At 48.4% G+C, this 18,217-nt stretch overlaps 1 protein-coding gene across 2 annotated transcripts in view; it reads left to right on the top strand.

The window, feature by feature from the left end:
• The window catches only part of LOC135889390 (zinc finger protein 610-like), a 33,644-nt gene extending 28,115 nt beyond the window's left edge, over positions 1–5,529 (top strand). For both annotated transcript variants that reach the window (XM_065417259.1, XM_065417258.1), the window contains 2 exons: positions 4,321–4,499; positions 4,942–5,529. In XM_065417259.1, the coding sequence (XP_065273331.1) occupies positions 4,321–4,499; positions 4,942–4,989 (227 nt within the window). In that variant the 3' untranslated portion in view covers positions 4,990–5,529. The remainder of the gene's footprint in view (positions 1–4,320; positions 4,500–4,941) is intronic.
• The last annotated feature ends 12,688 nt before the right edge of the window (positions 5,530–18,217 follow it).

The raw sequence follows: 18,217 nt of genomic DNA, 5'->3' as shown, positions 1-18,217 counted from the left end.
TGAACTTGTGTATGGCCGCGAGGTTAAGGGGCCATTACAGTTGGTGAAGCAACAATGGGAGGGGTTTACGCCTTCTCCAGGAACTAACATTCTAGACTTTGTAAGCAACCTACAAAGCACCCTCCGACACTCTTTAGCCCTTGCTAAAGAAAACCTAAAGGATGCTCAGGAAGAGCAAAAGGCCTCGTGTGATAAACATTCCAAAGAACGGTCTTTCAAAGTAGGAGACCAAGTCATGGTCTTAAAGGCACTCCAGGCCCATAAAATGAAAGCGTCGTGGGAAGAACCATTCACGGTCCAGGAGCGCCTAGGAGCTGTTAACTATCTCATAGCCTCCCCCACCTCCAACATAAAGCCTAAGGTATACCATGTTAATTCTCTTAAGCCCTTTTATTCCAGAGAATTAAACGTTTGCCAGTTTACAGCCCAGGAAACAAATGACGCGGAGTGGCCTGCAGGTGTCTACTACGAAGGAAAAAGGAATGGTGGCGTGAAAGAGGTGAACCTCTCCACGACCCTGGGACGTCTGCAGCGACAGCAGATCAAGGAGCTGTGCACAAGCTTTGCACCGATTTTTCTCAGCCACTCCAGGACGGACCGAACGGGCATACCACTCCATTGACACAGGTAATGCTCACCCAATTAGAACCCCACCCTACCGGGAGTCACCTCATGCCCAAGCTGCTATACAAAGGAAGATCCAGGACATGCTACAAATGGGTATAATCCGCCCCTCTACCAGTGCATGGGCATCTCCAGTGCTTCTAGTTCCCAAATCAGATGGGGAAATACGCTTTTGCGTGGACTACCGTAAGCTAAATGCTGTTACTCGTCCTGACAACTATCCAATGCCACGCACAAATAAGCTATTTGAAAAATTGGGACATGCCCAATTCATCTCTACTTTAGACTTAACCAAAGGGTACTGGCAAGTACCACTAGATGAACCCGCTAAGGAAAGGTCAGCCTTCGTCACCCAGGCAGGGGTGTATGAATTCAATGTACTTCCTTTCGGGTTGCGAAATGCACCCGCCACCTTCCAAAGACTTGTAGATGGTCTCCTAGCGGGATTGGAAGAATCTGCAGTTGCCTACCTCGATGATGTGGCCATTTTTTCTAATTCATGAACAGAACACCTGGAGCACCTGGAAAAAGTGTTCGAGCGCATCCGGCAGGCAGGACTAACTGTTAAGGCTAAAAAGTGTCAAATAGGCCAAAACAAAGTGACGTACCTGGGGCACCAGGTGGGTCAAGGAACTATAAATCCCCTACAGGCCAAAGCGGATGCTATCCAAAAGTGGCCAGTTCCAAAGTCAAAGAAACAGGTCCAATCTTTCTTAGGCTTGGCCGGATATTATAGGCGATTTGTACCACACTACAGCCAAATCGCCGCCCCGCTAACAGACCTAACCAGAAAAAAACAGCCAAATGCAGTTCAGTGGACTGATAAGTGTCAAAAGGCCTTTAACCAGCTTAAGGCAACACTCCTGTCTGACCCTGTGCTAAGGGCCCCAAACTTTGACAAACCGTTCCTAGTAACCACAGATGCGTCCGAGCGAGGCGTGGGAGCAGTTTTAATGCAGGAAGGACCGAATCAAGAATTCCATCCTGTCGTGTTTCTCAGCAAGAAACTGTCTGAGAGGGAAAGCCACTGGTCAATCAGCGAAAAGGAATGCTACGCCATTGTGTACACGCTGGAAAAGCTACGCCCATATGTTTGGGGACGGTGTTTCCAACTACAAACAGACCATGCTGCGCTACAGTGGCTTCATACCGCCAAGGGAAATAACAAAAAACTTCTTCGGTGGAGTTTAGCTCTCCAAGATTTTGATTTTAAAATACAACACATTTCGAAAGCTTCTAACAAAGTGGCTGATGCACTCTCCCGGGAAAGTTTCCCAGAGTTAACTGGTTAACAATTGTTCTTGAAATAAAACATATTGTTAGTTTTTATATAATCAGTAGTATGTCTAAAGGTACATGTGTCTTGTTAACTCTGTTTTCTCCTAAAACTCCAGAAAGAAATCACAGCCAGTGTGGAACCAAACGTCCAACACTATCTGTGATTTGGGGGGCGTGTTATAACTATAAAGGGAAGGGTAACAGCTCTCCTGTGTACAGTACTAAAATCCTTTTACCTGTAAAGGGTTAAGAAGCTCGGGTAACCTGGCTGACACCTGACCCAAAGGACCAATAAGGGGACAAGATACTTTCAAATCTTGGGGGGGGGGGGGAAAGGCTTTTGTGTGTGCTCTTTGTTTTAAGGGGTTGTTCGCTCTTGGGACTGAGAGGGACCAGACATCAATCCAGGTTCTCCCCATCTTTCTAAACAAGTCTCTCTTATTTTCAAAATTGTAAGTAAAAGCCAGGCAAGGCGTCTTAGATTTACTTTGTTTTCTCAACTTGTAAATGTACCTTTTACTAGAGTGTTTATCGTTGTTTGCTATACTTTGAACCTAAGACAGAGGGGGGTCCTTTGAGCTCTTTAAGTTTGATTACCCTGTAAAGTTATTTTCCATACTGATTTTACAGAGATGATTTTTACCTTTTTCTTTAATTAAAAGCCTTCTTTTTAAGAACCTAATTGATTTCTCCTTGTTTTAAGATCCAAGGGGGTTTGGATCTGTATTCACCAGGAGTTGGTGAAAGGAAGGAGGGGGGAAGGGTCAATTTCTCCTTGTTTAAGATCCAAGAAGTTTGGATCTGTATTCACCAGGGAATTGGTGAGAGGTTTTTCTAAAAGCTTCCCAGGGTAGGGAATGGTGGCAGCGGACCAGAACTAAGCTGGTAGTTAAGCTTAAAAGTCCTCATGCAGGCCCCTACATTTGTACCCTAAAGTTCAAAGTGGGGATACAGCCTTAACAGCATCACATTGCAAAGTGAATGTTAGTCACCAGATTTCCTGGTTGGGCGAGAGTCTCATTCCCAGGTTTTCTGACATTACTTGTGGTTGTTCTGAAGAGAAGGTAGTTTTTCTACCAGTTTCTGATTTAGAATATAGTGAGATGTAATTAAAAGGCAGGAGGAAAGGTAGAAAAAAAGTATTATTTCAACCTTTCCAGATGGAAAGATTGGCTGATTTTCCCTATGATGCTGCTGCTAAAACCTTTGTAACTAACATGACTGAATTGTAATGAGGTGGTGCTGAGTGAAGAAGGTTTGAATGGACCAGAGGACAGCGTAATAGGAAAATCGGTTCTAATTTGGCATCATGAGATGAAAGATGCTCTGGAATTTCATTTTATATGATATTGAAACTGCCTTATTCGCTTATGTTGTGGGTTTTTCTCTTTCCTGAGGGCTTTTGATAACATAACTGGATATTAGTTTTTTGTGATAGGGTGAAGTTCAGGTTTTTGGTGGATTTTGAGACAAATGACCATTTACTTAAAACAATTTCTTTTTGTGCGTGTCTTTTTTCCACTCCTCCCTTATGGCATAGAGAAAGTTCAAGAGCAGTTCAGTCATCAGGAATGAATACTCAAAGCTATTGGATGTGCTACCAGAGAGAGAGTAGCATTTTAAAATTGTACATCTAACTATGGAACAGAATTGAATAACACTGATCATATAGCCCTGGTCTACACTACGAGTTTAGGTTGAATTTAACAGCGTTAGATCGATTTTAACCCTGCACCCGTCCACACGACGAAGCCATTTTTTTGACTTAAAGGGCTCGTAAAATCGATTTCTGTACTCCTCCGACGAAGGGATTAGCGCTGAAATCGACCTTGCCGGGTTGAATTTGGGGTAGTGTGGTCGCAATTCGACGGTATTGGCCTCCGGGAGCTATCCCCGAGTGCTCCATTGTGACCGTTCTGGACAGCGCTCTCAACTCAGATGCACTAGCCAGGTAGACAGGAAAAGGCCCGCAAACTTTTGAATCTCATTTCCTGTTTGGCCAGCGTGGCAAGCTGCAGGTGAGTGCAGATCTCATCAGCAGAGGTGACCATGATGGAGTCCCAGAATCGCAAAAGAGCTCCAGCATGGACAGAACGGGAGGTACGGGATCTGATTGCTGCATGGGGAGATGAATCCGTGCTATCAGAACTCGGTTCCAAAAGACGAAATGCCCAAACATTTGAAAAAATCTCCAAGGGCATGAAGGACAGAGGCTATAACAGGGCCCCTCAGCAGTGCCGCATGAAACTTAAGGAGCTCAGGCAAGCCTACCAAAAAACCAGAGAGGCAAACCGGCTGCTTGGGGTCAGAGCCCCAGACATGCCGCTTCTATGATGAGCTGCATGACATTCTAGGGGGTGCAGCCACCACTACCCCACTCCTGTGCTTTGACTCTGTCAATGGATTATCACGCAACAGGGATGCACATTTTGGGGTCGAGGAAGAGGAGGAGGTTGAAGATAGCGCACAGCAAGCAAGCGGAGAAACCATTTTCCCCGAGAGCCAGGAACTGTTTCTCACCCTGGACCTGGAGCCAGTACCCCCCGAACCCACCCAAGGCGGGCTCCCGGACCTGCCAGGCAGAGAAGGAACCTCTGGTGAGTGTACCTTTGTAAATATAATACATGGTTTAAAAGCAAGCATGTTTATTGATTAATTTGCCCTGAAGATTGTTGGCAACTTAGGATGCATTCGCGGCCAGTACAGCTACTGGAAAAGTCTGTTAACATGTCTGGGGATGGAGCGGAAATCCTCCAGGGACATCTCCATGAAGCTCTCCTGGATGGTCACTCCTCATGGTCACCTGGTTGAAATAGGGTAATTTTATTAAGGGGACATTTAGAGGTGGCCGTTAGCCATGTGGTGGGGGGAGGGTTGAAGCGATCATCCCAGAGAATTGGGTGTGTGTGTGGGGGGGGTTAGTTGGGTTTGCGCTGCACGTTAACCCGAAAACCGCAGCCCCTCCTTTTAAATTGCCAACCCATTGTTCTCTAAAATGTCTTTTTAAACTACTACTCTCTCTTTTTTCCCCTCCCGCAGCTGCAAATGTTTCAACGCTGCCCCTATCATCTCCGTCCCAGAGGCTAGCGAAGATTAGAAGGTGAAAAAAACGCACTCGCGATGAAATGTTCTCTGAGCTCATGCAGTCCTCCCACTCTGAAAGATCCCAGCAGAATGCGTGGAGGCAAGCAATGTCAGAGTCTAGGAAAGCACAATATGAACGCGAGGATAGGTGGCGGGTTGAAGGTGATAGGGGGTGTCAGCTTGCTGACAGAAGGCAGGAGGCAATGCTGAGGCTACTGGAGGATCAAACTGATATGCTCCGGTATATGGTTGAGCTGCAGGAAAGGCAGGAGCACAGACCGCCGCTGCAGCCCCTGTGTAACCAACCGCCCTCCTCCCCAAGTTCCATAGCCTCCTCACCCAGACGCCCGAGAACGTGGTGGGGGCGCCTCTGGGCACCCAAGCACTCCACCCCAGAGGACTGCACAAGCAACAGAAAGCTGGCATTCAATAAGTTTTAAAGTGCAGTGTGGCCTTGTCCTTCCCTCCTCCCCAACCCCACCCGGGCTACCTTGGCAGTTATACCCGCTATTTGTGTGATGAATTAATAAACAATGCATGAATTTGAAACAACAATGACTTTATTGCCTCTGCAAGCGGTGATCAAAGGGGGGAGGGGAGGGCGGTTGGCTTACAGGGAAGTAGAGTGAACCAAGGGGGCGGGTTTTCATCAAGGAAACAAACAGAACTTTCACACTGTAGTCTGGCCAGTCATGAAACTAGTTTTCAAAGCTTCTCTGATGTGCACCGCGCCCTCCTGTACTCTTCTAACCACCCTGGTGTCTGGCTGCATGTAATCAGCTGCCAGGCGATTTGCCTCAACCTCCCACCCTGCCATAAACGTCTCCCCCTTACTCTCACAGATATTGTGGAGCGCACAGCAAGCAGTAATAACAATGGGAATATTGTTTTCGCTGAGGTCTAACCGAGTCAGTAAACTGCACCAGCATGCTTTTAAATGTCCAAATGCACATTCTACCACCATTCTGCACTTGCTCAGCCTATATTTGAACAGCTCCTAACTCCTGTCCAGGCTGCCTGTGTATGGCTTCATGAGCCATGGGAGCAAGGGGTAGGCTGGGTCCCGAAGGATAACGATAGGCATTTCAACATCCTCAACCGTTATTTTCTGGTCTGGGAAGAAAGTCCCTTGCTGCAAATGTTGAAACAGACCAGAGTTCCTGAAGATGCGAGCGTCATGTATCTTTCCCAGCCATCCCACATGGATGTTGGTGAAATGTCCCTTGTGATCCACCAATGCTTGCAGCACCATTGAAAAGTACCCCTTGCGGTTTATGTACTCGGTGGCTTGGTGGTCTGGTGCCAAGATAGGGATATGCGTTCCGTCTACCGCCCCACCACAGTTAGGGAATCCCATTGCAGCAAAGCCATCCACTATGACCTGCACATTTCCCAGAGTCACTACCCTTGATAGCAGCAGCTCAGTGATTGCGTTGGCTACTTGCATCACAGCAGCCCCCACAGTAGATTTGCCCACTCCAAATTGATTCCCGACTGACCGGTAGCTGTCTGGCGTTGCAAGCTTCCACAGGGCTATCACTACTCACTTGTGAACTGTGAGGGCTGCTTTCATCTTGGTATTCTTGTGCTTCAGGGCAGGGGAAAGCAAGTCACAAAGTTCCATGAAAGTGCCCTTACGCATCGCAGTCCCACCAGTCTGTGCTTGTTTCCCGGGCCCAGAATTGGCGTTCCATGGCATGAACCTGCCCCATTACCACCATGATGTCCAAATTGCCGGGACCCATACTTTGAGAGAAATCTGTGTCCATGTCCTCATCACTCTCGTCACCGCGCTGCCGTTGCCTCCTCGCCTGCTTTTGCAGGTTCTGGTTCTGCATATACTGCTGGATAATGCGTATGGTGTTTAAAACGCTCATAACTGCCGCGGTGATCTGAGTGGGCTCCATGCTAGCCGTGTTATGGCGTCTGCAGGAGAGCAGAGTGGCAGCAGAAGCGGCGGGTGGATGATGATGCTGACAGCAATATGGCGCCAGCACGGAAAAAGGCACGAAACTATTGTCGGCTGTTTTCATGGAGGGAGGGAGGAGCAAGGGGTAGGCTGGCAGCAGACGGTGCAGTACGACTGCTAGCCGTCGTCGTCTCCTGAGTGCTCGCCAGCAGACGGTGCAGTACGACTGTAGCCGTCATTGTTTCCAGGCAGACTGAATCTCCATGAGACGAAAGTTAAGAAGAGAATGACCTGGAGTCACTCCCATTTATGTTCAGGCGCCCCAACAGACCTCACCGAGGTCAGCCAAGAGCACTCAGGAGATGACAATGACGACTGCTACCAGTCGTACTGCACCATCTGCTGCCTCAAGGCAGTGAGCTGCTGCTGTGTAGCAATGCAGTCCCGCGTCTGCCAGCACACAGGACACGTACGGTGACAGTGAGCTGAGTGGGCTCCATGCTTGCCGTGGTATGGCGTCTGCACAGGTAACACAGGAAAAAAGCCGCAAAAGGATTGTCTGCCATTGCTTTCACAGAGGGAAAGGGGGGCTGACGACATGAACCCAGAACCACCCGCGACAATGTTTTTGCCCCATCAGGTATTGGGATCTCAACCCAGAATTCCAATGGGCGGCAGAGACTGCGGGGACTGTGGGATAGCTACCCAGAGTGCAACGCTCCGGAAGTCGACACTAGCCTCGGTACTGTGGACGCACTCCGCCGACTTAATGATCTTAAGTGGGGACACACACAATTGACTGTATAAAATCGATTTCTAAAAAATCGACTTCTATAAATTTGACCTAATTTCGTAGTGTAGACATACCAATAGTTTGGGTCAATATTGTCTCAGCTGATTCAAGGACAATATTCCACAGTATGTGACTTGGAACTAAGCAAAATGCTCATGTATTTGGGTCGCAAGGCAGTTGTGGCCCAGGCCTACCAGGAGGTTACTTCTGAAGATCTCTCTTTCGTAATCAAGCAATAGCCAGCCATGCTCACCTGGGAAGCCAGCAAGCAGGAAATTGAATTTAAAATTCCCAGGGCTTGCAAGGGGTTGGGTGGGTTGGCTACAGGGCAGTGGAGTTCAAACCGCTGACCAGAGCGGCGGCATGGGAATTGTGAGACACTTTCTAGAGGCCAATAAAATCAAAAATATAAGGTGTGGTGTCTACACTGGCTGTTTGTCAACAATAAAGGGAGGGGAAAAGACAAAAGTCTATCGTGAGGTGGAAGATTTTGTCACCAAAACTGGGTGGGTTTTTTTGAGAAAAGTTCAATTGCAGTGTGTACGCTATCGCTGTTTTCTCATCAAAAGGCAGTTTTTGGCAGCATTTTAAAAAATTTAAAAATAAGCCTTTGACAGCCAGAGAATAACAGAGTTCTCACTCTTTTTGGTTGGGTACAGCAAAGTCAGATACTTTATTCTCTCAAGCAGCTGCGTAAAGGGAGAGAGTGCACTAGGACACAGGGTCTCCCCTTCCTAGGCAGGTCTCTCCACAGGTAAACAATTACAGCAAGCATTTATACCTTTTGTTACAGACAATAATAAGCAACAGCTGCATTTTGTTTATACATAGGTCATTCTGATATCTCGTTTTTCTCACTTATGTAGACTCTTAGTCTACATTCCATATTGTCTGCACATTATCTACACAAGGTCGCAACAACTTCTCACACAGTTCTTTCCCACTCGCCTCACACAATCCTCGCTTCTACAAATCTCGCCTTCTTAGGATTTCAGTTAGCCTGACTCTTGCTAACAAAGACTGTTTGCATTTGAAATTCCCTTCCAATTCTTGTCAGGCCTTGCTCTGCTTCCACAACAGGAATGAATGACATGGGATGGATCACTCGCTAATTGACCTGTTTATTCCCCTTGAAGCATCTGGCATTGGCCACTGTCAGAAGACACGATACTGGGCTAGATGGACCATTGGTCTAACCCAGTCTGGCCATTCTTATGTTTCTGTCCCCTGCCTCCCCCCGAATAGTTTATGAAAGGTGACTAATCCTGTAAAGTTTAGTTGATGTAATTTACCCTCTTTGGACTAAGGAGTTCTAAAGCAAAACCTCACTCAAAAGGGGCTGGTGTATGGCAGTATGTAGGAGAAATAGTGTATATCAAAATAAAGACCTAGTATAGACTTAAATTATTTCTATTTCAACTGGAATTTTTTAATAAACTTTTAACATAATGTTTCTGTTGAGGAATAAATTCCATAAGGAGATAAGTTGTGTAACCTTTTACCCAGTTATACTGTAACAGCCGCTGAGTTCCCCAGTTCTCGTGTTTGCAAAGCAAAGCAAACACGAGGTCCCATCTGGCAGGAGGTGTCTTACTTTAAAATGGTGATTGGGTACAAGATAGCAGCTTTTCTGTTTTTTTAAGTTTTGTTCTTTTGTTTTTTCATGGGTGCCAAGGCCCTTTTCAGTTTGAGGAGGCCAGCTATTAGAACATGTCCATTTAACCCTCAGATTAGGCTATGGAAACCTCTTCAGAACTTTTGTTTTTCATTTTTGATATCTTTGAGGTCCTCACATCCATACTGCATGTGGTTTGCTACAATGAATACTTTAAGAAAACTTCTAGGTGAAGTGAAAGTTTAACAAAGTGACTTTGGTCCAATGTGTTCCTTGCTTCAACTGGCTCTGGACACGTTGTCTATTTCCAAGGAGTTTTCACACCTGATTTGCCTGGAAACCTCAGGGAGTCACTGTAAAGTGGGGTAAGCTGGAATCATCAATTGTAAAGATCAAGATAAAGGTGGAAGTCCTTCACCTTTGAGGTCAACGATCTGTCTAACAGAGACTGATGTACCATGACCCCAAGACTGATCCCCTCTGGGGAAGGAAGTCACATCATCAACTGGCTATGACAGCCTTGACCAGTCTGCCTGTACCTTATGGGAAAAAAAAAAAAAAAACCAAGCACACTAGCTTGGCGTGCTGGTCCAGCTATGCCATCGCCTGGTTCCTTCCCTGCAGCTACACCTCTACTCCATTCCCTTGGCATTCTAGTAACTTACTGTTCCTTTTTCTATTTTTTGTCTTTTGTTTTTATTTGCTGGAAGACATTCCAGCCTTTCTATTACATTAGAGTGTAACAGTGTGGCTCAGTCCGTACGTTTTTCTATGAGCACCAGTAAAATCCACATGGGAAAGATGCTACGAAGATAATTCCCCAAATCTAAATAGCCCTACGACTGCCCTCTGAAATCACTGAATGTTCCTTATCTGCGAAAGAATTAAAAAAGCTAAGCTGTCAGATATGAATTGTTCAGTGAGAGCTGTTTAAACCTCCACTTATTAAAGTCTCAGCAAGGTCTGTGAGGGGTAGAGGGCTGCGAGAGAGAAAGAGTGAGAAGAAGGATTAGCCACATAATACAAAAGCTAAGTAGGAAGCTTTACATGGCTTTGAGGTGGCGGCTTAGATGTAAGCACTAATTTGGTTTCAGTATTGAAATATTCAACTGGCTAAATCTGGACTGTACTGCTTGGGTGAAGTTCTCTGATTGGGTAGTATAAATAAATGCACAATCACCTGTGACCGGGGTCCCAGGGGAGCCACGCTGAGGTCACTCAATTGGGGCAAACTCCAAAGAATGGGGCAGACAGTCACCAAAACTGGTGGATATTCCAATACTTAGATTTACCAAGCCAGCACAAAACAGCTTCCATAATACGTCACTGGTTACCCAGAAGCCAACAACACAGTTCCCTTAAAGCAACCCAGCCTTAGGCCTCCACCAGACACCCAAGTCAAATATGATGAGGATGACTGAAAATCTTATTCATCCTATAAGAAAGTTCTACCAATCCCAAAGGCTCGGACACATTACCTCCCAAGTAAATGAATATTTTGGCTCTTACCCAAATACACGCTGACAGCCAATTCTTACTAACTAAAGGGAACTTTATTAAAAAAGAAAAGAGCGAGTGTTGGTTAAAAGATCAGTGTAGATACAGACACGAGTACAGTTCTGAGATCAGTTTCATAGTAGAGATGGGGAGCTTTGGAGTTGCAAAGAGTTCTTAGAATTAGTCCGTAGATTCAATCCAATGTTCATACCCAGGGTGATCAAGGTGGGACTGGAGATCTCAGTCTTACGACTTAAGCTTCCCCTGCAAGAAGCATTAAGCAGATCCGAAATAAAAAGCAACAGGACCCAAGAGACCTTTATACTGTTCCAGGCTTTCTCCTGACAGCTTAGAGTCCTTAGGCGAACAATGGGCAATCATCAAGACTTTGAAGTAGACCTGTTTTCGAAGCCTCACTGGTACTTAGCTACACGGATTAACAGAAGGCAATTGCCTGTTTTCCACCATTCACAGGTGATTTGCTATATACGTCAAAGAGATCAGTGCGGTGATATCACGATATTTACAGATCATTTAAATGTTAAGATCTCCTTTCGATCTCTGAATTAGCAGAATACAGCATAGACAGGAACTCTAACCTCTAAGAATATATATGTAAACACATACAAAAACCACTACCTACCAATATGCCCCTAAAGGTTGAATTTGGGTCATTTATCCTGCAGGATGCTTAACCCTTTCCAGTCATGTGTCACACCACCTCTTTGAATTTCAGTTTTAAGATTTATAAGGATTGGTTTTCTGTTGTATTAATCTGATGATCTGACAAATTGATGAGTTGATTTCAATTCAGTTAATTAATTGATTGACTGATTTGACCTCAACTTTCTAGTTGTATGGTTTAACCCAAGGGTCTCAAACTCAAATGACCATGAGGGCCACATGAGGACTAGTACATTGACCCGAGGGCCGCATTACTGACACCTCCCCCCCGCTGCCCTCGGCCCCGCCCCCACTCCACCCCTTCCATGAGGCCCCGCCCCGCCTCTTCCCCCCCTTACCTGCCCCCATTCCAATCCCTTCCCCGAAATCCCCATCCTGCAGGTGGGGTGTGACAGGGGCTCAGGGCAGGAAGTTGCGGTGTGGGGTGCAGGAGGAGTGAGGGGTACAGCGGGGGTCAGGGTGCAGGAGGGTTGCGGGGTGAGGCAGGGGGTTCAGGGCAGGGGGTCGGGGTGCAGTGTGCAGCAGGGGGCTCAGGGCAGGGGGTCAGGGTGCAGGGTACGGCAGGGGGTTGGGGTGCAGGAGGGGTGTGGGGTGCGGCATGGGGCTCAGGGCAGGGGGTTCAGCTGCAGGAGGGGTTTGGGGGGGCAGGATCTGGCCCGGCATGTACCGGGGGCAGGGCAGGCTCCCTGCCTGCCCTGCCCTGCCCCCGCGCCACTCCGGGAAGAGGCTGGAACGGGGGCAGAGGGGCTTTGTGTTGCTTCAGGCACCACCCCCAGCAGCTCCCATTGGCTGCGGTTCCCCATTCCCGGCCAATAGGAGCTGCTGGGGGCGGTGCCTGAAGCAACACACAGCCCCTCTGCCCCCCCTGCCCCACATTCCAACCTCTTCCCGGAGCGTTGTGGGGGCAGGGCAGGCAGGGAGCCTGCCGGCCGGATCCGCTAAACACTGGGGGAGGGTGGGGGGCCGCAGGCCACGTGTTTGAGACCCCTGGTTTAACCCTTATTTAGTTGAGTTGGGTTTGTAGGAGATTAGCCTTCAATGTGTATTCTTGATTAGATTAGTTCATTTTAATAAAGCGTATAAAAGAGATATTGAGTCATATTTCTTTTAATAAGTAACATGGGCTGGAACCATAGAGATTCTGGGTGGAGCCAGTCCACCTCATAACTTCATCATCTCCCTCCAAATTGACCCTTTGGTTTTCACAGGTGCCACCTCTCACTCCAGCTTCATCGGGGGGAGGCGGGGGTTCAGAGCTTCACAAGGGAAAATAAATCCCCTCTACCCAGGCTTTCGGGAGTGTGTATGAGAGGTATGTTGCTAAGCAGGGAGAAGTCACTGAGATGGAGGTGTTTGGGTTCGTGCTCTGCAGGCACTGTCCTGGCGAGGCCCAGTCTGGGCCCCTGTCTGGTGTTCCCTCTAATTTTTTACATCCAGGTGCGGAATGAATTTTGTTATGTGCCCCAATATGGAGGTGGTGTGTGGCAGGGGTGGGGCCAAGGGGTTCAGAATGTGGGATGGGGTTCAGGGCTAGGGTAGAGGGTTGAGGTATGAGGGTGGTGTTATGCTTATAAGGAGCACATGGACTCTTTTTCAAGGGAATAAGGCAATACGCCGCGTATATTGAGAGAACAATTTAAGCATTAAAATCAGCATATGCTTCCATTCATATACACATGTGAAAGTTACTAGTGACCTCCCCCCCCCCCCTTAACAGCTAGTAGCCATTATGTCAGCCAGCGGCCATTAGGGGGAAGCAGACACTTCTAGTACACAGTAGCCTGAATTTTTCAACTGTCTTCCCTTTCAAGGCCTTAAGGTAGTTAGAGCTGGTCCCAAGCCAGTTTTCACTGACCAGATAGCAAAAGCACGGGTCTGACAACCACCAATCAAGTGTTAACACGGCAAGGGCCTTTGTCTAAATGTGTATTAAAAAAATCTGTAAAATGTGTGTAAGAGAGTTTTTGTACCAAGGTGCAAGGCTCTCCTTTCTTCTGCAGAATAAAGCAACTCCTCCTTATCCCTGTCTGGCTGTTATTGGCTCTCAGCTAGGTGGACCCGATATTTCGGTAACACACACACACACCAAAAGGTTCTGCAGCTGGATCTTATAGTTACCAGTCCTTAGTGTTGCTCGGTCCGTTCCAGTGGCCAGTTGAAATTGCACACGAGGGAGGGGAGGAGCTGGAGCTGGGTCTCTGTCAGACGCGTCCGAAGCTCCGATGTTGATGCAGAACAAACCCAAAGTCCCATGAGCAATACACCCTCCTTTTATAGTAGTAAGTTCCCATACAAGTCTATGGACCTTGGTGTGTCACACCTGAACTGTTAGTCAAGGTTGCTCCCAATCAGCATTATTTTGGATTGTTACTGGGAGTATCCGGAGTTGTTTCTTATCTCATCCCTCTGGCTCCGCTCTTTGGCCTGGTCTACACTATGACTTTAATTCGGATTTAGCAGCATTAAATGGAATTAACCCTGCACCCGTCCACACAACGGAGCCATTTATTTCGAAATAAAGGGCTCTTAAAATCGATTTCTGTACTCCTCCCCGACGAGCAGAGTAGCGCCAAAATCGATATTGTCATTTCGAATTAGGGTTAGTGTGGCCGCAATTCGATGGTATTGGCCTCCGGGAGCTGTCCCAGAGTGCACCATTGTGACCGCTCTGGACAGCAATTTGAACTCGCATGCACTGGCCAGGTAGACAGGAAAAGCCCCACGAACATTTGAATTTCATTTCCTGTTTGCCCAGCGTGGTATATGGGAAAGGAGGGGGCAGAAGCCGAAAGACAATGGCTTACCATGGCTGCATGCAAGCTGAATTCTGTTGCCCGGACCTGCGTCTGTGATCTCTAACACCAAAGCCACAGGCACTCAATATTAAGATGGAAAATGCGACCTTGTACTGAAATCACATGTGCTATGTAATGTGAATAGTGTTGGTCACCGTGAAAGTGTATAAGCATTGTTCTGTAAAATGTATCATTTTAAAAACTTCTCTCCTTTTTTCCCTCCCTCCAGCAGCTGTAAATTTTTCAAGCCTCCCTCCTCCATCCCGAAGGCTATCTCAGATAAGGCGGCGTAGAAAAAGGACGCGAGACGACATGTTCACGGAAATAATGGAATGCACCCGCAATGAAAGAGCTCATTTGAATGAGTGGAAGGACACAGTATCTAAATTTAGGAAAGATGCCAGTGAACGTGAGGTCATGAGGGACGCTCAAGATCAGAGGTGGCAGGCTGCAATGCTGGGGCTGCTGCGTGATCAAACGGACATGCTCCGGCGTCTGGTGGACCTTCAGGAACAGCAGCAGGATAACAGACTGCCGCTGCAGCCGCTGTATAACCTCCCTCCCCCCTCACCATGGTTCCATATCCTCCTCACCCAGACGTGTAAGAACGCGGGGGGGGGGGAGGCTCCGTGCACCCTCCCACTCCACCCCAGTGGACAGCCCAACCAAAAGGCTATCAGTATATTGAATTTTTTCAGTGGCCTTTTACTTCCCTCCTATCCCCCTCCCAAACCTCACCCAGGTTACCTTGTCGGTTCTCTCCCAATGTTTATAATCACTTAATAAAGAATACATGATTTTTAAACGATAGTGACTTTATTTCCTTTGAAAGCAAGCTGGGGGAACGGGGAGGGTGGGTTCCTTACAGAGAATGAGTCAATAAAGGGGGCGGGTTTTCATGAAGGAGAAACAAACAGAAATTTCACACTGTAGCCTGGCCAGTCATGAAACTGGTTTTCAAAGCTTCTCTGATGCACAGCGCTTCCTGGTGTGCTCTTCTAATCGCCCTGGTGTCTAGCTGCGCGTAATCAGCAGCCAGGCGATTTGCCTCAGCCTCCCACCCTGCCATAAAGGTCTCCCCCTTACTTTCACAGAGATTGTGGAGCACACAGCAAGCAGAAATAACAATGGGGAGATTTCTTTGGCTGAGGTCAGAGCGAGTCAGTAGCGATCGCCAGCGACCTTTTAAACGGCCAAATGCACATTCTACCACCATTCTGCACTTGCTCAGCCTGTAGTTGAACAGCTCCTGACTCCTGTCCAGGCTGCCTGTGTATGGCTTCATGAGCCATGGCATTAAGGGGTAGGCTGGGTCCCCAAGAATAACTATTGGCATTTCAACATCCCCAACGGTTATTTTCTGGTCCGGGAAGTAAGTCCCTTGCTGCAGCCCTTTAAACAGAGTAGTGTTCCTGAAGACGCGAGCATCATGAACCCTTCCCGGCCAGCCCACGTTGATGTTGGTGAAACGTCCCTTGTGATCCACAAGTGCTTGCCGCACCATTGAAAAGTAACCCTTGCGGTTTATGTACTGGGTACCCTGTGCTCCGGTGCCAAGATAGGGATGTGGGTTCCATCTATCGCCCCACCACAGTTAGGGAATCCCATTGCAGCAAAGCCATCCACTATGACCTGCACATCTCCCAGAGTCACTAGCTTTCGTAGCAGCACCTCAGTGATTGCTTTGGCTACTTGCATCACAGCAGCCCCCACAGTAGATTTGCCCACTCCAAATTGATTCCCGACTGACCGGTAGCTGTCTGGCGTTGCAAGCTTCCACAGGGCTATCGCCACTCGCTTCTGAACTGTGAGGGCTGCTCTCATCTTGGTATTCTGGCGCTTCAGGGCAGGGGAAAGCAAGTCAAAGTTCCAAGAAAGTGCCTGTACGCATGCAAAAGTTTCGCAGCCACTGGGAATTGTCCCACACCTGCAACACTATGCGGTCCCACCAGTCTGTGCTCGTTTCCCAGGCCCAGAATCGGCGTTCCACGGCTATAACCTGCCCCATTAACAGCATGATCTCCAAAGCACCGGGTCCCGTGGTTCGATAGAATTCGATGTCCATATCCTCATCACTCTAGCCGCCGCGCTGCCGTAGCCTGCTCCTCGCCGCCTGGTTTTGCAGGTTCTGGTTCAGCATAAACTGCACGATAAGGCACGAGGTATTTACAATGTTCATGACTGCTGTCTTGAGCTGAGCGGGTTCCATGCTTGCCGTGGTATGGCGTCTGCATGTTCACCCAGGAAAAAGGCGCGAAACGGTTGTCTGCCGTTGCTTCCCTGGAGAGGGGGGAGGATATACCCAGTACCACCCGCGACAATGTTTTTGGCCCCATCAGGCATTGGGATCTCAATCCAGAATTCCAATGGGCGGAGGAGACTGCGGGAACTATGGGATAGCTATGGGATAGCTACCCACAGTGCAACGCTCCATAAATAGACGCTAGCCCCGGTACATGGACACACACCGCCGAATTAATGTGCTTAGTGTGGCCGCATACATTCGACTTTATACAATCTGTTTCCCAAATTCGAATTATATAAATTCGGATTAATCCCGTAGTGTAGACATACCCTTTATCTTGTCCTTGGGGCATCTGCCTTTGCTTTAGGGTCGTCAATCTGCCATGTGGGTGATTCTGATAATAAGGTTAGTGCCTCTCGACTTCTCCACTCCCCTCTCGACCATCCGGCCCATCAGTACTGGCTCCTGCTGTCTCTTCTCTGTTAGCATGCCAGACATTCTTCACTCACACACACAACAGTAAATAATTTCAAAAGCAAGAATTGCAGCCATAACACGTCTATACTTCTAAAAACAATCAGTAACACGTAAAGCAAAGAATAAAACCAAAGCAATTTCTTCTTACTAATTCAAAGCTAACAAAATAAGAAAAATGGAGCACAGTTTACTCGAGACAATTTCTCCCCATTAAGCTTTTGCCCTACAGTGTGAGGGCCCTGGCTGAGGGTGCGGGCTCTGGGGTGGGGCCAGGGATGAGGGGTTTGGGGGTGCAGGCTGCCCTGCGGCTGCAGCGGGGAGAGAGGACTCCCCCCCCCCCAGACCTCTCTTGCTGCAGCAGCCGGGGCTGGGGAGAGCACCTCTCCCCACACACGGCAGCTCTGGGGCTGGGGGTGAAGCGCCTATCCCCAGCTGCAGCAGCTTAGAGGGAATTTAGCCCAGGAGTTGTGCCAGGCCAGGCCAAGCTGAGGCTGGGGTGGGGTCTGGTTTGAAGGGCTGTAAATGGAGGTGAAGAGCTTCCACTTCTCAGACATTGTGGGGCTGGCAGAGTAAATGTAGGGGTGTTAACAGAGAGTCAAGGTGAACCAACTTGATCTTACTTCGCCCATCTAGGCTCTCTAATATCCTGGGACCCCACCACAGCTACAACACCACTGCGTAAAACAGTGTGTGTTAATGACATACTGGGGTGTTGTAGAAGGTCCGGACTCACCCCTGCGGCACCTCCTGCTGGTCGTCCAGGGAATTAGCTCAACAGCCTCTGGAGCGCCCTCTGCAGGCCGGTGATCCAACTCGTTCTCTCCTTCTCGGCTCCTGTGTCTCTCCCAGGACCCCAGTGCCCTTTGCTCTGGGTGCTGCCCCCTGGCAGTACCCACATGCTAGGTCCCCCCTCCCTGGGGAACCCCCACCCACTATCCCCACCTTGCCTCAGCACTAGGCCACTGCCAGTCACCAACTAGCCCCCGCTCCCTGGGGCAGACTGCAGTATAGGCCACTCATCACTGGCAAGAGGGGTTTGGACCTGCTGCCTTGGCCTAGCCCTGGGCTGCCCTCTGCAACCCCCAGTACCCCTTAGCCTTCCACTAGGCCACAGCCTGGGACTATCCAGGCTGGAGCTCCCCACCTCCTCAGCCTGTCCCCAGCCCTGCTCCACTCAGGTACACTATCCCTAGCTTGCTGCAACCAGGCCCTTCTC

The sequence above is a fragment of the Emys orbicularis genome, chromosome 15, assembly GCF_028017835.1.
Source record: "Emys orbicularis isolate rEmyOrb1 chromosome 15, rEmyOrb1.hap1, whole genome shotgun sequence".
Lineage (NCBI taxonomy): Eukaryota > Metazoa > Chordata > Testudines > Emydidae > Emys > Emys orbicularis.
This window is presented reverse-complemented; position numbering and strand designations above follow the sequence as displayed.